Here is a 19,967-nt window from a genome sequence, read left to right on the forward strand (position 1 = left end):
AAAAGGGTGGAAGCAGGGGGGCCCACAAACTAAAAAAACAAAATTGCCAAAGATTAAAGACACATGCCTCTCCCCAACCCCCAGCCCCTGGGCCTTGACCTTAATGTTGAAGGCCTCCATTCCTAAAGAGAGGAGAACAGGCTGTGGGACGTTAGGCTCACAGAGATACCTAGAACTAGGATGTCCTGCCTAGATCAGGGCGAAGGGGCCAGGGACGCCAGTTCGAGAAATACACTGCATCAACGACTGTCTTTCTCCGTGTTTAATTCGGGATCACAGGAGCACCAATAAATAGTTCCTTCCCGCCCCTGCAATCTTCCTCCTGCCCGGGACAGGGCCCCAAGGGCTGGCTTCCCGTCGCGGGAAGGCACCTGCAGCCCAAAACCCCGTGGCTCAGGCCTGCCGAGCCGCCGCCGACCTGCAGGATTCCCAAAGTTCCAAAGGGGCGGGCCCAGGCCTTCCGCTGCAGGCAGGCGGTGCCTAGGGCGGGGCAGCAGAGGCGGAGCCTCACCGGGACTTCCCCCAAGGGGGCGGGCCCCTCAAGGGGCGTGATTCTCATCAGCAGCGGTCACAATGACGTCCATCCAAATGCGCATGGCCTCCGGGCTGGGCGCCACCATGTAGAATAGGCGTTCGTAGGTTTTCACGCAGAACGTCAGGCGAGGGTTGGGACTCTGGGTTAACCAACGGAATGAAGGTGGTTAAGAGAATAAATGGGTTCGAATCCCAGCCTTGCTACTGACGTGCTGTGCGGCATTGGACAAGTTACTTGGACTCTGCATCAACTTCCCCATCTGTCTTCCTAAATAATGCTACCTCCCTCATTGGGTTATGAAGTTGCAATGAATTAACATTTGGGGGCTTAGGATTTGAGGAGCAGGAGGAATTCAGAAGGAAGCCTTGTGTCCCCTTTCTAGCTTACCTCCTATATTAGAAATATAAGCATTCACCCCCGCCCCCAAATCTAAGTCCCTCTGGTTTGTAACTGGAGAAAGCTAATCTCTACACTCCATTTATTAAGGAGCTATTTGCCAACCCTGAATTGAGTAAATCCCTTACACCCATTCATTACCTTCTGTTAACCTTCTGAGGAAATGGGTTACACTATGCCCATTTTGTAGGCCAGAAAATGAAGACTGGCTAAGGGAAGTCACTTTCCCGCTGTCCCACAGCTGGGATTCCAGCCTAAACTCTAAAAGGCCACAGTCGGTTGCTCCCCAGAGCCTTCTAAATACCGTACCAGTTGCCAACACTTAAATTCCTGGCACCGCACTAGTACAAATTTCGAATTTCTGAGTTCCCTAGGGCAAAAGAATATGAAGTGACACCGTGCGGCCCATTCCCATTTGGCAACTACGGGCAGAGGCTGAGAAACGATCGCCTCTTCTGGATGCTCCCAGGCTGCCTCTGTCCTCACCCTGACGTCTCCATCCATTTATTCCCAGGCTAGCATCAGAGCTTGCCAAATTTTTGCTCTCGATCTTCTGCTCTGAGAAAAGCAACAGAGGCTGAGAGCCAGAGACTGAGCTCTGAATTTGTGGTTGCTGCAGTGAAATGACCTGATGGGCTCCCCCTGGGAGCCCTGGGCTGGATAGAGGATGCTGACAGTGCATGTATCCAGGGACAAGCTAAGGTCTGACTGCAGGAGCTCTGATCAGGAAGGGGGGGCACCAAGCGGGGCTTCACCTTGAAGGCACAGCGTAAGTGGTCATAATAGACTTCCTCGATGGCCTGGAAGTAGATGACGCCTTTGAGCTTGGTCTCTTCCTTGTCTGATGGAGGGATGTGAGGGGGAGACAACCAGTGAGAGGTGTGCATCTGTGCATTGAGACACAGGTTGCTAGACCCAAGTCCAGAGACTGGTGTTGGGGTGAGGGGATGGTGGCAGAGTCTGGAGGCACCTAAGATACCCTGGTTGGGAGCTGAATGAATGTTGAGGTTGGAAAGGAGACTGGAGAGCCTGGGGAGTGGGGTCTGGGGAGCTGGAATCCTAGGTCCCTGAGTGCCTCCATCCTGGAGAAGAGACTCAGAAGAGGTTCAGAATTACTGACTCCCTCCGAGAGGAAAGGTGAGGGGTCTGGACTCCTGCATGTTGAGGGTGGGGGGAGGGCAAGGACCATGCTGGTCCAGATTCTCAGTATCTCAGGAAAAACGGGGTTTGGGGAGCCAGAACTGTATGTACAAAAGTGTTGGATTCTGTGTTGCTAACAGGGCTGGGGATCCAGACTCATGGGCGTAAGCAAGAAGGGGACACGGACCAGGTGTCTCAGGTGTCTTATGGGGAAGGCTTCTGAAGTGGCCACTTCCAAGGTCCTGGGGGCCCAAGGTCCCAGGCGGCCAGGCCAGGCTTACCCGCGTAGTAGGCCAGACGGCGGGCCTGGCGGTCGAAGCAGAACCACCGCTTCTTCCAGGTCTTTATGCGGCCGCCCATCTTCACCAGGGATCCGCGGCAGCAGCCTCCCGACACCCTTAGGTGCGGGCAGCTTTCAGGATTGTGGCCCCAGCGTTCCAGGTGCTGCCGAAGATCCAAGACTCGAGGGCCCCGGGGACGAGGTGGAGGCGTGGGCGGGGCCTGGGGAGGGAAGAGAAGGGGGCAGCTGACATCAAACGGTCAGGGAGGGGGTGGTCCACCAGCCAGCCCTGGCTCCCTCTTCCCTGCTCCCCTGTAAGGCTGGCTACAGCTTTAACCAACTGTATCAACAATGCCCATCATGACAATGAGTCTGGAGCTACAGCCAGTGACTAGGACACCCTGCCGCAGGCTTACTAGCAGCAACAACTTGACTCCCCATGATTGCCCCTGGGAGCGGGCTACTGGGAGCCCCATTTTACAGATGAGCAAACTGAGGTACAAGAAGATAAAATGATCCACTGGAGGTCACCCAGAGCTTCTAGAGGGTAGAGCTGAAACAGAAGCCCAGGTCCTCCTGCCCCCTGAGCTCACCCCCAAAACACAGAAGGTGTGGCAGAGAAGTGAGGGAACACAGGGGGACCCTCATATACTGCGAAACAGGGACTGAGTAAGTGATCCGTACAAGCGAGCAGTTTCCACTACTGTTGTTGTTCTGGTTGTGATTAAATCAGTTGTTACTTCCTGGGCTGGGCACTTTATAGGTATAATCCCTCTGCCCTCTCAAACTCTCTTAAACAACAACAATAAAATGGAGCAGGGAGGTAAGTACATCATTACCCCCATTTTATCGATGTCTAAACCAAGACTCAGAGAGGTTAGGTCACTAGGCCCAAGTCACACAGCTAGAGCTGATGGAGCCAGGACTCGCCAGGCAGAGTGGTCATCTCAGGGGCCAGAAAGGGAAGAACCAAGGCAATGACAGTGTCTGGTGTGTTCAAGGCCCAGCCTGATGGCACCTGTTCTTCCCAAAGGATCCCTGCGAAGAAGGGTAATGATCCCCACTCCCCGCCCCCCGCCCGGTCACACGGAGGCTCAGAGCAGTGTGCCTCAGACTTGAGCAGGCAGGCAGACCCCGCAGGGATTTTGTTAAAAATGCAGCCTCCGGTTCAGTCAGGGGTGGGGGTGAGGTTCTGCGGGTCCAACAAGCTCCTGGGCTACCAACGCTGCTGTCCACAGACCTCACCTCAGATATCAAGGGCCAAGGAAATGAGCTGAGGAAACAGAGGCAAGGCCAGAGCAAGGAGGGATGAAAAACAGAGATGAGACTCACTGGATGGCGATGGAAATGGGCAGAGCCATGTAGAGGGGAGATGCATAGGAGGGGAAGGAGCAGTTAGCAGTTAAAAGGTTAACTACTGGGGCCTGGAATCTTCTATGGGTCCTGTGGCCAAATCCAGACAGTTACACTAACAATCAGCAGTGTGTATGAAAGGTCCCACTCCCTTTCGGGCACTGTGTGTGCCAAGTGACCACAGTGATCGCCTCGTTTCCTCTCCCAAAAAACAAAAAAACAAAAAAACCAGCTGTGTGTCCCATTTGCCAGATGATACAACTGGGGTTTCTAGAGAGGAAGTGAGTCACCAAGGTCACCCAGGTAGGATGTGGGCAGAAAGGGGGCTCCCATCCAGAAGGGCTGATGGGCTTCTGACTCTCAATGCCACTGCTGCCCACTGAGTCACCCCCACGGAACCCCTTCCCCTCTTGGAGCCTCAGTTTCCCCACGCTGAAATTCGGGGGCTATCACAGTACTCGCCTCACAGGACTGTTTCAAGGAGGAGCTGGAGGTCAGGCTCTCCAGTCACGGGACTGCGCTTCTACGAGGGAATCCCAGAGATCAAGAAGGCAGCTTAGAGTGAAGGGGCGGGGCATAGAGAGACACGACAATGCACAGAGCAGGGAGCTGTTTAAATAAATGATGATGCTTCATTTTTAATGAGGTAGAGCTTATGCCTGGCAGCCTGGAAGTCTCCACTGCCCTGCCTGCTTTATTTTACTCCCCGACTCTTATCAGCACCTGACAGGCTACTTAAAATTTCACATACTGAAGCTGCTTTTTCTGCCCATCTGCCTCTAAACGCCAGCTTCCCCCAGGGCAGGAATTGGATTTGGGTCACTGCTGTGACCCTGGGGCTTCCACCAGCAGGCACTCAATAAATATAAAGGAAATATTAAAAATAATAATAACAAGGAAAGGACAGATGGTTGAGAAAACAAAAAGCAGACTGGGAACAATGTGCTGGCTTAGGGGAAAAATAAATTCAGAAAACAGGGTTTGATCAATGTATGTGGAAAAGTGTTAAAAAAGCCTGGAGGGGGGCACCTGGGTGGCTCAGTCGGTTAAGTGTCTGCCTTCCGCTTGGATCATGATCTCAGGGTCCCCAGGATGGAGCTCAGCGTTGGGCTCCAGCTTCCCCACCCCCACTGGGCTCCCTGCTCAGCGGGGAACCTGCTTCTCCCTCTCCCTCTGCACCCCCCCACCCCGCTTCATGCTCCTTGTCTCACATGCTCTCTCTCTGTCTCAAATAAATAGATAAAATCTGAAAAGAAAAAAAAGATTCAAAGGCTTCTCTCAACAAGAAGAAACACTTGTGACTCCTGAGGTAGAAGGGGGAGATCCTCACTTCCCCAAATTCAATAACATTTGTTGTAACAAAAATGCATTCATGCTATTAGCACGGGTAAAAATAAAATTTTAATAAGGAGCAGTCAGCTAAATCCAGAATGTGCAAAACACTGCAGGATAATGACTCAATTTTTTCCCCACAAATAAATGGCATGTTTTTTAAAAGTAGGGAGGGAGGACTCTTCATGTCAGAGATGTGGGAGACATTTTAAATGCATTGTGTTTACTTTCTTTGGATCCAGATTCAAATAAACAACCATACAAGGACGTTTCAGAGACAACTAGGGAGATGTGAATGTGGGTCACACCTTAGGATGTAGTAATTATCTCCTACGGTACGGCAATGGCATTTTTGTTACACTAAAAAGAAAACTTGCCTATTTGAGATACACAGTGAGGTATGGAGGAAATGATACAATATCTGAAATTTGCTTTAAAATATTTAAAATGCAGGGTGGGAAGTAAGTGAGCGATCAGTAAAACAAAGTTGGCGAGTAAGACAAGATTCAAGACTGATAATCACCGGGGAGCCTGGCTGACCCAGCTGATAGAGTGTGTGACTCTGCGACTCTTGGTCTTGGGGTCATGAGCTTGAGTCCCATGATGGATATAGAGATTATAAAAAATAAATAAAAATCTTGGGGCGCCTGGGTGGCTCAGTGGGTTAAAGCCTCTGCCTTCGGCTCAGGTCATGATCTCAGGGTCCTGGGATCGAGCCCCGCATTGGGCTCTCAGCTCAGCGGGGAGCCTGCTTCCCTTCCTCTCTCTCTGCCTGCCTCTCTGCCTACTTGTGATCTCTGTCTGTCAGATAAATAAATAAAATCTTTTTTAAAAATAAGTTAAAAAAATCTTAAAAAAAGAAAAAGTCATAATCGTCGAAGCTGCATGGTGGATACATGGTTCCCGATCTACTCTACTTCTACACATGCTTGAATATTTGTATAAGAAAGGTTTTTAACAGAGTCAAACGAAATTCTAAATGTTTTAAGTGATTTTGAAAACCCCAGCATATCGCTGCCCTTGTTCTACAGTAACTGCTGATGTTGTCACCCATTTATAGAAGAGGAAACTGAGGCACAGAGAAGTAAAGCATGTTACCCGAGGGCATGCCATGGATACAGATAACCATAATGGGAACAGAAACCAGGCCTTCTTAGTTCCCCTCCTGTTGCCAATCCCCAGATACTTTTCCTCTGGAGGAGAGGAGAGGCTGAGAGAAGAAAGAGCAGGGGCTGGGAGGTGGGGCTGAGGGCAGGGTGGACTGACCATGATGGCAGGTACATCAGGGCCTGAGGAAACTTCCTTGTTTCTTCTCATCCCTTCCTGTGGATTGAGGATGGAGGAGTCAATGAGGATGCTAACCAACAAGAAGTATGGGGGGAAACACACTGGGTTCCTGGGTCTGAGGGAGGAGGGGGCTGGGGGCCTGGACTCCTGGGTCTGAGGGAGGAGGGGCTGGAGGCCTGGACTCCTGGGTCTGAGGGAGGAGGGGCTGGGGGCCTGGACTCCTGGGTCTGAGGGAGGAGGGGATGGGGACCCTCACTCCTGGATCTGAGGGAGGAGGGGGCTGGGGGTCTGGACTCCTGGGTCTGAGGGAGGAGGGGGCTGGGGGCCTGGGTTCCTGGGTCTGAGGGAAGAGGGGGCTGGGGGCCCTCACTCCTGGGTCTGAGGGAGGAGTGGACTGGGGGCCTGGACTCTTGGGTCTGAAGGAAGAGAGGACAGGAGTAGGATCTCCTGACCCTAAGGAGGAGGGCCTGCGGTCTCACCCGGGCCTTGAGCAGTCGCTCCCTCTCTGCCACAGCCTGCTGCAGGAGCCGCTCCATGCGGGCGATGTCTGGGTGGAGTGCCCCACAGCTGGCAGGAGGGAACAGAGACCGGGGCAAGTTACAGTGGCCCAGCCTCTTCCCGTCTCCCCACCTTCTCCCTCCCTGATGTCTCACCTGTTCCCAGGGCCACAGTTCAGCAGCTGATACAGCGGGTGTCTTCCAGAGTCTCCTGACGCTGCTGGGAGTGCCGAGGCCTCCAGGGGTCCTGGGAAAGAAGGACTGGGGCTAGGGGGCCAGGATTCTCCCTTGTCCAAGCCCCCCCACCTCCACCCACAGGTGTCTGGATTCCTCCAGCCTTGCTGCAGGCAGTGCGGTGATAGGGGAGGAGGTCCGTGGGATTGGGAGGGACCCTCACCTGTATAATGGAGGGACAGAGGTCGGGGGGATCCCCTCTGGCTCGCTCGCTCTCCCCTCTTCCGGGGCAGGCTTCCAGTCCTCTGGAGGCCGATGGAGCCCTGACAACACACAAGGCCCATGCATTCAGGAGCAGGGGCTCAGTCTTGACCGTCAGTCGGAGGGCTGCCAAGGGAAACCAGTAGCTCCTCGGCTCTGGTCAGAAAGCTACTGCAAACGTGATGCTGGGGGAAAGCAGCTAGTCACAGAGGACCGCACAGGGCAATGTGCAGAGTGGGTAGATCTAGAGAGAGGAAGCGGGAGAGGGGTTGCCCGGGCATGGGGGGAGGAGAGGTATTGAGGGGGGAGAGCTGGACGATGCAGGGTGTCTTCTGGGCGTGATGAAATGCTCTGAATGTACAAAAACCCACTGAACCGTACACTTCAAATGGGTGAACTGTAGTGCAGGTGAATTACATCTCGACAAAAGTGTAAAAATTTTTTTAAAAGCCTATCACGTTGGCGTGGCCGTGGGAAACCCACATGCTCTTTCACAGCGCTGGGTGGGGGGCGGTTCCTACGGGAATAACATTTCTAGAGGCCACTTGGCTCTTTTTATTTTTAAAATGGCAAATGCCTGGGACACCTGGTGGCTCAGTGGGTTAAGCAGTTAAGCCTTTGGCTCAGGTCATGATCCCAGCGCCTGGGATCGAGCCCTGCATTGGGCTCTCTGCTCAGCGGGGAGCCTGCTTCCCCCACTCTGTCTGCCTGCCTCTCTGCCTACTTGTGCACTCTCTCTCTCTCTCTCTGACAAATAAATAAATAAAATCTTTAAAAATAAAATAAAATAAAATGGCAAATGCCTAAATGTTTGAGCCCCAACTCCACTTCTAGGACAATAACCTACGGACAACACTCGTCCACGGGAGTGGAGTTGGACTTGAGTTGGAGGTGATTCCCTGCCACAGCTGGGGAACAACCTAAGTGGTCATCAGAAGGAGGCGAAGTGTACAAACCAGCTGTCATCCATGCCCTGGGAAAGTCTGCGGCGTGTAAAAGGAGGAGAATGCTCTTTCTAGCCAGACGGGGAATATTCTCCAAGACACAAGCAAGCGCAGAGCAGCCTAAAGACTATACTAGCTCTGCATAAAAAGATGACCAATAGGGGTGCCTGGGTGGCTCAGTCGGTTAAGCGTCTGTCTTCAACTCAGATCATGATCCTGGGGTCCTGGGATCGAGTCCAGGATTGGGCTTTCTGCTCAGTGGGAGCCTGCTTCTCCCTCTCCCACTCCCCCAGCTTGTGTTCCGTCTCTTGCTGTCTCTGTCAAATAAATAAATCTTTTTTTTTTTTAACGATTTTAGTTATTTATTTGACAGAGATCACAAGCAGGCAGCGAGGCAGGCAGAGAGAGAGGAGGAAGCAGGCTCCCTGCTGAGCAGAGAGCCTGATGCGGGGCTCGATCGCAGGACCCTGAGATCATGACCTGAGCCGAAGGCAGAGGCTTAACCCACTGAGCCACCCAGGTGCCCCAAATAAATCTTTTTTTAAAAAATGATCAACGTATATTCACGACAGACTGTATAAACACTGAGTAGTTCTGGGAAGACTCGAGAAACTGGAAATCTGGGGCTGCCCATAGGCCGTGAATGCAATGGATGGAGACGATGAGGGAAGAGCCATCTCTCCAAATATCTTGCCATACCCTCCTCCAACTTTGAACCACAGGAATGTTGGCTTTTAAGAAAATAAATAAATAAACATGACAACCAAATGTAGCCTGTGCTCCCAGGGCCCCCAAAACGGGGGCTTTGTTTTGTTTTTGCTAGAAAAAACAATAGGGGGACAGCTGACAAAATATGAGTAAGATCTGGTTATCTCAATAATATTATCTCAATGTTAGTTTCCTGAATTTGATCACTGCAGTGTGGTTATGTAAGAGAGTGGCCTTGACCTTGGGTAATAAATGTAGAAGTATTTAGGGGTAAGGGGAAATCACGCTTTGAGAAGAACAATAAAGTGTGTGTGTGTGTTTACAGAGAGAGAGAACAATAAAGCAAATGTCCAGTGTGGTTAAATGTCAATTACAGAATCTGAAAGCCAAGTATGCAGGTATTCTTTCTACTGTTTCTGCAGTTTTTCTGTAAGTCTTATATTATTTTAAAGTAAAAAGTTACCAAAAGATGAAAATTTGAGAGTAATTTGTAATTTATAATAATACTCTTATTTGAGGGTAATAAAGAAATAAAACAGAATTAAAAAAAACTCTGCATGGGTAAACGAAGAATAGAAATGGGGCGTCTGGCTGGCTCAGCGGGAAGAGCACACAGCTCTTGATCTTGGGGTTGTCAGTTCGAGTCCCATGCTGGGTGTGAAGATTACTTAAAAAATAAAAAAAGAAGAAAAAAAATTTAAAAAGGAATAATAAAAATAAAAATAACACCTTGCATAATGTGAGCACCAATAAGGATACTCACTGCTATAGATCACAACTCAAATATATTTAATTCCTGAGCTAATGACAGAAAAGGAAAAAATCAAATTGGTTACCTTGGGAAGAGTGCAACCCAAGCAACTGTTTATTTTGAAGACAGGTGAACAAAGTGAAACCAGCAAGCATGTGTCCTGCGTTTTCCTGGGTAACCAAATAGCAAAGGAAGGCAAGTCTTTCTCTACCAAAGTATTTCAATGAATAGATGAGGAAGAATAAGGGAATTTTATTTATTTATTTAAGAGAGAGTGCATGCATGCAAGCAGGATGGAGGGCAGAGGGAGAAGCAGACTCCCCGCTGAGCTGGGAACCAGACGTGGAGCTCGATCCCAGGACCTCCCGGGATCATGACTTGAACCAAAGGCAGATGCTTAACCGAATGAGCCATGCAGGCACCCCAAGGAGGAATTAACAGACTGGAATTTTACCACTTGAGACCGCTCCCAGACCAACAGATGAAGGCACCCATGCCAGAGAAACAGAAACAGAGAAACAGGTGCACAGCCCCCAGCAAGACTTGCAAAATGCTGACCCTGCCTCTGCTCAGGCCCCGCAGCCAACTTCCTGGGAAATAGAAGAGATGTGACCATGACCATGAGGTGACCATGACCCCCACGATGCTGTCAGCAAACCCTGCCTGGGAAACTCTATAGGACGGCTATCTGGTTTCTTCACCAAATAAATTGCAAGGGGGACCAAAAAAGGAAGCAGAGGGGAAGTCTATAGAGACTTAAAATATGCAGCCACAAAAAAATAAAAAACAAAGATAAGAGTAAACTATGGTGTTTAGGGACAGACACTGAATTGACTGAACTTTAAAGAAATGTGAGGAGGAGATGCTAGAATGTCAGGCCAGTGGTCCTCCTCTGGGAGGCGGGTGGGGTTATCATTCAGGGGCCTGTGGAGTGTTTCCAGAGTGGCTGCCAGTGTTGCCTCCTGACACAGCTGGCAGCTCCAGAATGTTCCCATGTAATAATTAAGCTGGGCGGATGTTCCACGTGATTTTCTGCACCCGTGTTATCTTTAAAAAAAAAAAGCTGGACAAAAGAGTAACAGCCAGGATTTTTCAAGTGCTCCTGTCGTGCCTCACAGTGTACCTGGCACCCTGCAGAGCCACAGAAGCTTCTAGAAGCCTGGGGAGTCAGAAAAGTTTTGCTCCCCTCTACAGGGAGGACACCAAGTCCCGAGCCCCTGGGCCCCTTCAGGCTTTCCTTGCTTCAACTGCTATTCCCAGCACTTCCTAGCTGAGACCTGAGATGCCTGGTAGAGGAAACAGGTGGAGGGTGGGGGGCAGGGGGACCCAAGCCCCGTCTGTACAGCGCTTATGTTGTAGGAACTGAGTAAACCATCATACAAATAACTGTATCATCAGAAACAGCTGTGAGCAAAGAGAATAAGGTGTCGTAAGAGAGGATCGGCTTCCGACTGAAAGACCGGGGACGGCCTTCTGGACACTGACCCCAAGGTCCAAAGAATGAGAATGGGCCAGGGAAGACTGAGGGCAACAGTGTCCTAGGTAGAAGGATCAGCAAATACAAAGGGCCTCAGGCAGGAGCAAGTACGGAAAGTTGGCAGGTCAGGGCTCCTGCAGCTAAAGCAGAGAGTATGTAGGGGACAGTGGTGAGAGGTGGGCAAGGGCCGGATCATGCAGGGACCTCAGCTCGCTGAGGTGAGGAGGCTCAGGGGACCACTAACAGCGTTAGGTGGGAGAGGACTGAAGCAGGAGGGGTAGAGATCACTCCGGCTGTTGTGCAGGGAAGAGACTGCTGGGAGACGAAGAGTAAGGTGGAGGCATTCAGTGAAAAGGCTGATCTAGGGTCACAGAATCAGAGATGAGAGGGGCAGTGGGTAGCAGAAGGGCGCTAGTAATTATAATAATACCAATAACTATAATGATAATCAGAGCGAGAGCAGCACATTCTCTAAACCCCTCCCATGTGCCACGCACGGTGCTAAGCTCCATAGCCATCAACCAGTGCCTGCCGTTATTACACCCATCAAGCAGCTAAGTACACTGAGGCACAGAGACGCGACCCGCTTGTCTCCTGAAAGGCACCGGTCATGGAAAACAGGCAGATGTGGCTCAGGTCTAGCTCTGCCACTTCCTGGAGCTGTGACTTTGCCAATTCCTGTCTTCTCCGGCTTGAGATCCAGCCCCCGCAGTGGGTAACTAGTCCTGCCACCCTTCATGGCGGACCCAGAGATTATGAGTGACCTGGTGTAAAGCAGAGAGGAGTGTCCGGAACGGCCCCCAGGTGGCACCCAGGTGCCAGGTGGGTACGGGATCCCTAGCCGCGGGCACAAGGTCCGCTCGAGCCAAGAACTCTGGTAACAACTCCATAGGAATGAACGCGGCTTCCCGGCAAGTACCTACGGAGGAGGCAACTTACTTCTAAGGGTCATATTTACCGTAAGTCATGCTGCCTGGCAACACGGCTGACCCTCCACCTTTTTCTGGCTGCCAGGGCAACCAGCTGGAAAGTGAATTTCCCAGACAGGAAGCCTGCAAACCCTTTACCCACTTAATAACGGGACCTACTTTGGGGGGTTCTTCCGAGCAAAGAATGAAATATTTTCGTTTTATAGACAGATTTCATGATACGGATCTGAGGTTGAACACGTCACACTGCCAACATATACGGCTGCTTCTCATGCCAAATAATAGCAACTCCATGCTTCAGAGTGATAAAATGGGGTGGGGGGCCTGGGAGGGCTCAGACAGTGAAGCAGCTGCCGTCCACTCAGGTCGTGATCCTGGGGTCCTGGGATCAAGTCTCCTTCGGGCTCCCCGGCCTGCTTCTCCCACTGCCTGCGGCTTCCTGGGCTTGTGATCTCTCCCTCTCTCTCACAAATAAATAAATAAAATCTTAAAAAAAAAAAAAAAAAGAGGGGCGCCTGGGTGGCTCAGTCTGTTGAGCGTCTGCCTTCATCTGGGGTCACAATCTCAGGGTGTTGGGATGGAGCCCCATATCCAGCTCCCTGCTCAGCGGGAAGCCCACTTCTTCTTCTCATCCCCACTCATGGTCTGTCTCACAATCTATGCCTCTCTCTCAAATAAATAAATAAAATCTTTAAAAAAAGAAGACAAAATGGTCTACCTTAAGTTCTCAAAAATCATGATCATTATTAATATTGCCTAACCTTAATAAACAAGAAATAATATATAGTATGTATTACAGTAATATTATACGTAGTATATAATGGCATCAGACAATAGAATAATGTTAATAATAATTCACGTTAACTGATATTATTATTGGGTATATGAGAAAGGACACAGGCACATGCTGGGGTTCATAACAGCGATGCTTAGACTACAAAAACCTTGAATCCCCATCGGCAGAGGGAGGGCTGGGTCAGCGCCCTTGTGTAGACTTCTGTGCCCCCCTGCCGCTGCCCCCAGCCCCAGGGGAGCCTGGAGAGGTCTGATACTGACACCAGTGCCTGGGTTCCAATCCCAGCCCCGCTGAATTCCAGCTACTTAAATACCTTCACCTCTCCGCCTCTGTTTCCTTACCTATGAAATGGACACAAGGACTCAGCCAGCAGTATGGGTGCAAAGACCAAATGAGCGAATCCGAGTGAGGCACTTGAAACAGTGCCTGGCAGGCTCTAAGGACTCACCAAATGTCAGCTGTCACTTCTCTTCCTGTTTATAGCCTTATCATGAGAGCCATTAAACATGAGAGGCAGCTCTAAATGGATCAACAGAAAACCATCTCCGCGACAGAGTGTTAATTGGGAAATCAAGGCCAATGAAGAGCTTGTATACGCATTTTTGAAAAAAAAGTTTGCATCAGAGCTACCAATTTCGGGGCACCTGGGTGGCTCAGTGGGTTAAGCATCTGTCTTTAGCTCAGGTCATGATCCCAGGGTCCCGGGATCAAGCCCCACGTTGCAGGTGGGGCGGGGGCAGTGATGGGTTGTGGGGGACCCTGCTGAGCAGGGAGCCTGTTTCTCCCTCCACTCCTCCCCGCTCCTGTTCTCTCTCCATCTCTCACTCTCTCTTTCAAATAAATAAATAAGATCTTAAAAAAAAAAAAAAAAAAAACAGTAGAAAAGAAAAAGAAACAAGCAGCCATGCTGGGGACGGGGGCTATGGGCCAGCAGGGTGCACACAGAGGGGGCCTTCTTATCAACAGGCCCTGCATGGCTGCTTTTACAAGTTACTGCTGGGCGCACCCAGTCCCATTCTGCCAGGGGAGCCGCGGTGTGTTAGGCAGGAGAGAGAAAATCAGTAAGTAAAGCTTCAGCCTAATAAAAATCAAAATACCCCGAGTTCATCCTTCCCTCTGCACCAGGTCCCCACAGCGGAGAAAACCACAAGGAAAGTTCTGGAGGCAAGAGTAACAGTAAGACAGTGGTGTGGGGAGCCCAGGCAGCCCGGCAGTACCTGCAGGGAGCTGCGAACGGAGAAGAGGCAGGAGGAAGTGGCGGAGGCTGTGTGGGCGGTGGGGTCCTGCAGCACCAGCAGCTGGCGGTCTGTCTTCTGGGTGAACAGGAGCTTTAGGAGAGGGGCTGAAGGTTAGTGGGAGCTGGAAGGATCACAGAGGGCCCACCAGTTCCCAGAAGCTCTGGCCCTGGCCTCAGTGTCAGCCCATTTCTCAGATGGAAAAACAAAGGCTTCAGGTCACAAGAGGGCTGGACTGTGGTCTTAGCGGAGCGAGGACTGTGGAGTAGGAGGGGCTGGAGGCCTGAACTCTTGGGTCCCAAAGGTGAAAGGGTTTAGGGCCTGAGAATTGTGAGGAAGGGAAAAGGGGTCTGTGGGCCTGGACTCCTGAGGGAGGAGGGAGGAGGAAGAGGTTGGGGGATGGACTCCTGGGTCTGAGGGCGGAGGGGCTGACGGGTGCCTGAAATCCCCATACCTTAGTGAGGGCCTGGCTGGACTCAGCGAAGTCCCCACCCGGAGTTCCCTGGAGGCAGTTAAGCTCGAGCAGTCGGCTCCGTTCCTGAGGGAGAGCAAGTTATCACGGGCTAGCACACCGCAGACTCTGAATGCGCTGGCCGGCAGCCTTCCCCAGAGGAGCCGGAGCCGGGAGACATCCTGGGGTGCAGAGTGCCAGTGGGATGCCCCAGAGGGACGTGAGGACAGTCGGACAGGTCTCCCAGGAGAACTCACCTGCGTCAGGGCCTGAAGGGCCTCCTCCTTCTTCCGGCTCAGCCCCCGGCTCTCAGCTGCCATCTGCTCCCCCAGTGACTTGAGCTGCTCCTCTAAGACCTGGATCCGGCGCTGCAGGGCACAGCCCAGGGCCCTGGTCATCAGCTGCCCCGGGGTTCCCAGCTGGCTCCCACAGAGCCTGGGGTCTGCTGCACCCCAGAAGAGGGACCCCAGGACCTGGATGCCCAGGAAGTGGTGGGGAGTTAAGTTCCTTCATGTCCTCTTCCCTTTTGGGGTCCAGAAGGGACATGGGGTGGTTTGTGGAGGGGGGGGATGGAGGATCTGATGCATAGACAGATGGGGAGAGACAGAAGCCCAGAGAGAGCTGTGGAGAACAGATGGAGAAAGGGACAGAGAGACAAACCAGAATAGTTACAAAAAAGAAAAACCAAGACAGTCCCCCCAAGAGGAAGATACGAGAAAGGAGACAAGGCGCAGACAGAAGGGAAAAGAGAGAGTGACAGGGAGAAGATCCAGAAATGGAGGTGGGGGAAGGAGCCCCACACTGGAACTGGGTAGGTTTGGATCCCAGCTCCACCCTCTATAAACTGAGTCACACTGGAAAAGGTTACTTGAGCACCTTGACCTTCAGTTTCTTCATTTATAAACTGGGGGGGAAAAAAGTCAGAATGGCCTCCCCAGGTTCTTGTAAAGATTTGATGAGTAAGGACTCATGAAGCATTTAGGACCATGACTGGCCCATAGTAATTGCTCAATAAACATCAATCATTGTTGTTACTCTTGTGACGATGGTGAGGCAGGTAGGGAAGGATGACAGAGGAAGGGCCAGACGTGGAATGGAGGAGTCAGAGGGCAGCGGTGAGGGATGGAAGGAAAGAGAGGGAGGGCAAGCCCCGTCCGACTCACTCTGTGCTGCGCCACACTGGCCTGGAGTTCCCGGACCTTGGGGTCCAGTGCCCGGGCCCCAGGGCTGTCCCGGTCCTCGTCCTCCCTCCGGCTCTCCTGCTCCAGCTGCTGGAACTCTAGGTCCTCATAGGCACGCTGGGCCACATCCAGCTGTTCCCTCATCTGCAGGTGGGAAGGCAAAAACTGGAGGCCTGCACCCCTAGGGCCCACGGGGGTAAGAGGGCTGGGGCAAGGAGCGAAGAGGAGCCTGAGGACTTAGACTCCCAAGTCCTGGCGGTTATAAGGCCTGAACGCCTACGTGAGGGAACAGGGTCCTGCGGAAAGAGTGGCCTGGATGCCAGGTCCCTAAGGGAACCTAGAGGAGCCTCACCTCCTGTACTCCTTGCAGGAGCCGCTCACGCTGCTCCTCTGGCTGGGAGTCCAGCTGTCCCTGGGCCTCCTGGAGTCTCTGGCGAAGACCCTCCACTCGATCCCGCTCCTGGCTCAGCCGCCTCTGCTCCTGAAACAGCACCCAGGCTCTCAGCCTTCCCAGTCCAGCTCAGTCCCAACACAGGAGGAGAAAACAGAGGCCCGCGTGGGCCAGGCTAGCTGGATCTCAGAACCCACCTGGATGCTGGCCCCAAGAGTGCAGGAACCTGTCAAGCTCACTCTGTTTTGTTTTGTTTTATTTTTAAGATTTTATTTATTTATTATATATAGAGAGAGAGCGTGTGAGCATGGGTGACCATGAACAGGGGGAGTGGCAGAGGGAGAGGGAGAAGCAGGCTCCCCACTGAGCATGGAGCCCAATGTGGGGCTCCATCCCAGGACCCTGGGATCATCACCTGAGCTGAAGGCAGATGCTCAACCGTCTGAGCCTCCCAGGTGCCCCTGTCTAGTTCACTCTTGTCCCAGTGGGGACCATCAGGGCAGTGAAACACAGAGACTATGGGAATCAAGAGTGGAGAGCACCTTCCTGGATGTGAGGGTTTTAAAATCAGCCTCAAAAATCAGGAACTTTTAGACCTGGGGAGACAGAGGGAGCTGGAAGGACATTCTGGACTGCGGGAACAGGGCTGCCCAAATGCACAGTACTTGAAAAGCACAGGAAGTTTTGGGGGTAAACTCTGGTCACAGGATAGAGGTGAGGAGCACAGAGCGGGGTGACAGTGGAAAGGCAGGCTTGGCGCAGCATGTCTGGCTTGGCCAACCAAGCTGAGGAGCCCTTATCCCAGAGCAATGGAAGGACTAGAGAGAGGTTCAGGGAGCAGAAGGAATGTGTTGACTGACCACAGACTTGGGGGAGAGAGGGAGGGAGGTGTGCAGAGCAAGGCGCCTGTTTTTAAAAACACCAACCCTCTATCATTATCACACCTTAAGAATAAACAGGTTCTTTTTTTTTTTTTAAGATTTTATTTATTTACTTGACAGACAGAGATCAGAAGTAGGCAGAGAGGCAGGCAGAGAAAGAGGAACGGAAGCAGGCTCCCTGCCAAGCAGAAAGCCCGATGCGGGGCTCGATCCCAGGACCCTGGGATCATGACCTGAGCCGAAGGCAGAGGCTTTAACCCACTGAGCCACCCAGGCGCCCCAAGAATAAACAGGTTCTTAAAGAATTTACACACAACATGTCTGGGATCAGCTTTTAAAACAGCGTTAGGGAAGCAAACTGGGGGATATGAAATAAGAACGGAAGATTAATTTCAGCAGAAGCCAGTGAGCACACCGCAGGGCCACCAGTCTTTTTGTCGGTTTTACATTTTTCCACGAGATGACCTTTAAAGAGCAAAAAGGGAGGGCCAAAGGAAGAGACCCCAGAATCATGGTCCGGGAGGGAGGAGGAAAACGAGAAGCATCTGCCCACCTCCTACTCCCCCAGCCGAACGATCCTCATTTGGGGAATGAGGATGACCCTGGGCCTCAGGTCCCAGGAGCACCACCAGGAGTATCGGTCCCAAAAGGAAGGAAACTGATGGTGAAGATCCCGCGGGAGAAACTGACCTGTTCCCGCTGCTCCGGGCTACCCTGCTCGGTGTCCCCCTGCTGTCCAAGCAGTTCTCGGAGCTGCTCCTCCTCGCGCCGGGCAGCCACCCGCTCCCCAGCCAGCTCGCCCCGCAGAAGGGCTACTTCCACCTCCATCTGTGGGGAGAACGTACGGGCTGGGGCCTAGAGGTCTGGGTCCGAGGAAGGAGGGCGCTGGGGACTGACACCTGGGTCCAAGTGGGGTGCCTGGGAGTCTGGGCTCTTAGATTCCCAAGGAGAGGGCTGGAGGCCTAAGAGTGGGATCCCGCTGGAAGAAAGGCCCCGGAGCCCGACCTGGAGGGCTCCCCTTGAGCTGGGGCCAGACTGCCCACGAGGTCCGCAGCCTCACCTCGATCCTCAGCTCCTTCCTCTGGCGCTGTAGCTCCTTCACTCGCTGCTCCATCAGGGCCACGCGGGTCAGTGCCTCCAGCTGCTGCTCTCGAAGCCGCCGTGCAGCCCCTCGCACACTCTCCCCAGGCTGAGGGGATGAGGGGGGCGTGGCTGGGGTCTGCGCCGGGGGCGGAGCCTCCCCCTGAGGTTGGAGGAGGCGTGGTCAAGAGGAGAGGCCCCGCCCCTGCAATCACCCGGCAAGTCCGCTCCCCACCGCATTCCTGGGTCTGAGGGTCTGAATAGCCCCAAACAGTCGCCACCTCCGTTGACTGAAGTGGGTGCAGGTGTGGGAGCCCCCCGGCCCGGGAGGAGGCCCAGGGGCTCGCAGTCGGGGAAGGGGGGTATGCAGCCGACTCAAGGAAGGTCCCTTTTTCGCTACCCAGTTCCCATTCTCTTGGCATCGCGTCCTGGTAGACCTGGATCTCTCTCCCTCTCTCCCCGGGTCGTTCTGAGTCTTTCCCCTGTTTCTCTGGGTTTTGTCTCTCCGACTCAGTGCCTGTCTCTATCTCTGAATCGCTGGGTGTCGCTCCCTTAAAGAGTATTTCCTTTCTGAGCATCTCTGTCCTTTGTTTCTGGGTTTGTCTGTCTCTACCCCATCTCTCTGAGGCTCTGTCTCTGGTCTTTCTGTGTCTCTGTCTCTTTGGGGTCCTTGTCTCTTGGCCTCCCTGTGTCCAGGTCTCTATCTGGTCTCTACCTATCCCTCTGTGTCTCTGTCACCCGCTAGCGCCTATCTGTCTCTCTGGGCCCCCCCGTGACCCCCTCCTTCGCCCTCCAGGTCCCTCACCGCGTCGCGGCTGCTCTCCGTGCCGCTGCCTTCCTCCACTTCTTCCTCTTCCTCAGCCTGCTGCTCAGCTCCTCGGCCGCTCGGAAGCTCCTTCACTGCCTGGGGCTCCTCCGGGGCCTCAGGCGCCTCCGGCTCGTGTGGGTCCTCGGGGTGCATCTGGGGCTGCACAGCCCCTTGGGGCGGGACCTCCGCGTCGTTCTCCGGGGCCGGAGGCGGCCGGCACCCCCAGTCCCCGCCGCTCGGCGTCCCCATGGCCGTCTGGTGCTCCAGCGGAGTGGGCGGGCCCGAGTTCCGGGGGCGTGGCCTGACAGCGCGGGGCTGTGGCCCAGGAGGCTCCCGACCGCTCCGGCGCTTGGAAAGAGCTCCAGGAGGCGGGGCCTGAGAGATCAAAGACTGGAACTGAGCGCTCAGGGGGCGTGGCCTGGAGTTTCTAGGGGCGGGGTTCGATGGCTCCCCAGCCGTCACACCCCCGAGGGCCGGACACGAATTTGAGTTGGGGTCTTAGCACCCCCTACTGGCCTCTCCCTCCTACCCAAGTGTCGAGCCTTGTACCCTCCCAGCAACTCCGCACAATCCCTTGGAGCACCCTGGAGCGACCCCATCTCCTTCTCCCTCCGGGACTCCGGAGTCCGGGATTCCGCACCCTCCTTTCCCGAGCCTGGTAGACTTGGCTCCGACACCACTGTAGGGGGTAGCAGCGTCCATGCCCTCTCACTCAGATCCAGGAGTCGAGGCTCCTAACTTTCCCTCCCTGAACAAACCAAAAGTCTGCGTCCTTTGCTCCTCCCAGCGGCTAGATTCCCAAACTCCGGCCTCCCTGCACCCTCGGGAGCCCAGGAGGCGGTCTCCAGCTCCCTCCTCCCCCTCAGCCCCGGCCCCCTCACCGGCTCAGGCTTCCGCGCGCTTCCCTCTGCGCTCTGGGAGCTGCCTTTTCTGTCTGCGGACAGGTGGCTGAGGAAGAGGGAGGAGAGAAAAGCTGCTCTGTCCCCCTCCCCAGCAGCCCGGAAGTGGAGGGGGGGACAACAGGTCCAACAGCTCCCGAGGGAGGAGGGAGACCAGTTTGCCCCGCCCGGGGCCGCGGCA

The 19,967-nt window shown here is 53.4% G+C and overlaps 1 protein-coding gene across 1 annotated transcript; it reads right to left on the minus strand.

Moving 5' to 3' along the window:
• Positions 1–253: 253 nt before the first annotated feature.
• PHLDB3 (pleckstrin homology like domain family B member 3) lies at positions 254–19,883 on the minus strand. Its single transcript, XM_045989478.1, has 16 exons — positions 19,769–19,883; positions 18,885–19,262; positions 18,060–18,242; positions 17,690–17,827; positions 16,080–16,208; positions 15,710–15,871; positions 14,804–14,914; positions 14,550–14,633; positions 14,078–14,188; positions 7,218–7,317; positions 6,977–7,067; positions 6,803–6,890; positions 6,303–6,359; positions 2,353–2,572; positions 1,687–1,772; positions 254–674 (listed from the first exon to the last, which is right to left on the minus strand). Exons 2-16 carry the CDS (start codon positions 19,134–19,136, stop codon positions 540–542), a joined length of 1,947 nt encoding a protein of 648 aa, XP_045845434.1. The 5' UTR covers positions 19,137–19,262; positions 19,769–19,883; the 3' UTR covers positions 254–539.
• Between the last annotated feature and the right edge of the window lie 84 nt (positions 19,884–19,967).

The sequence above is a fragment of the Meles meles genome, chromosome 19, assembly GCF_922984935.1.
Source record: "Meles meles chromosome 19, mMelMel3.1 paternal haplotype, whole genome shotgun sequence".
Taxonomy (NCBI): Eukaryota; Metazoa; Chordata; class Mammalia; order Carnivora; family Mustelidae; genus Meles; species Meles meles.